A 1249-nucleotide genomic window follows, 5' to 3' on the forward strand; every position below is an offset into this window, starting at 1 on the left:
AGTTAATAAAATAAATAAATTATAAATGTCTCAGCCCAATAACTATTTAGCTCAAATATGTCTAGGTTTACCTTGTTATGCTTGGCGGAATAATAAAACTTTCATAATGTATGCATATATTTGTTTCAAATATTAAGAGCTAGGGATACTTTAAAGAATAAAAATTTCCAATTCCATACATATTATTGCTTAACAATTATTTTTTATATGTATATATATTCTAAATTTAGGGGCAGCACAAAGATCGATTGACCTGAGACCACTTTGTTATTGCGAAATTCAAAATAGGGTTCACGGATCTTAAAATGTGATTCACTTACCACTTTTTGTACCCACATAATTGAAATGGGTGGTTTACATTTGTTAAATCTGAATACGAGTACCCTTGATTAATATTTCTTTTCTTGGTAGTGATATTTTTTTTTGTTCATCTTTAATTAATCAATTTAGTAATTTATCCATTAAAACACTAGAACTTCCTTTTTATTTTGAGAGACAAAACCAATCAGACAAACACGACCCGACAATACAAACAAAATCATATTAAGGAGTTTTGTTCAAGTCCGGGAGAATCCACCTCCTCCCCCCAAACTCGCCCTCCCCACCACCAGCCGTCGTCGCCTCACCATCACCAGCCGCCACATTTTCAACTTCTTCTTCTTCTTCTGGATCATTCAACAATTCTATAACATCTGCAAAGTCATCCCTTGAAAACGTTGGAAGTGGATACATTCCACGCCACGGTCTATCGGGATGCATTCTCATGTGTCCCGATAAACTTTTTTCTGAATCAAATCCCAAATTACATATACAACATATAAAAGTAATCGCGGCAGCCGCCACTACTGCTGGGGCTGCCGGAGGAACTGCCGCCCTCGGATGAGATGGCACAGAGGGGCCTGCTCCTATATCAAGATCGTCCGAAGAAGGAGAAGGAGAATGAGAAGGAGAAGGAGGAGAGTTGGTAACGGAGTTGGTTGACATTATTTTTCTCACCAAGAAGAGGAGGAAGGAAACTATTTGTAATTAAAACTGTTGAAGAAAATCAAATATTTATACATAAAACATATAACCATGAGAAGAGAACAAAAATGATTTCACCATCAATTACCTACATAGATTTAGTAATACATTAGTTGTCATTAATTTTACTTTTACTTTTATATTTAAGATGTATATAATCTTTGGATAATAATGAATATATTTAAAATATTATAGATTCAATCTCTAAAAATTAAATATTATTGAC

At 34.0% G+C, this 1249-nt stretch overlaps 1 protein-coding gene across 1 annotated transcript; it reads right to left on the minus strand.

Moving 5' to 3' along the window:
• Positions 1–543: 543 nt before the first annotated feature.
• On the minus strand, positions 544–984 carry LOC124940217 (zinc finger protein ZAT2-like). Its single transcript, XM_047480710.1, has one exon. It carries the CDS (start codon positions 982–984, stop codon positions 544–546), a length of 441 nt encoding a protein of 146 aa, XP_047336666.1.
• Between the last annotated feature and the right edge of the window lie 265 nt (positions 985–1249).

The sequence above is a fragment of the Impatiens glandulifera genome, chromosome 1, assembly GCF_907164915.1.
Source record: "Impatiens glandulifera chromosome 1, dImpGla2.1, whole genome shotgun sequence".
Classification (NCBI taxonomy): Eukaryota; Viridiplantae; Streptophyta; class Magnoliopsida; order Ericales; family Balsaminaceae; genus Impatiens; species Impatiens glandulifera.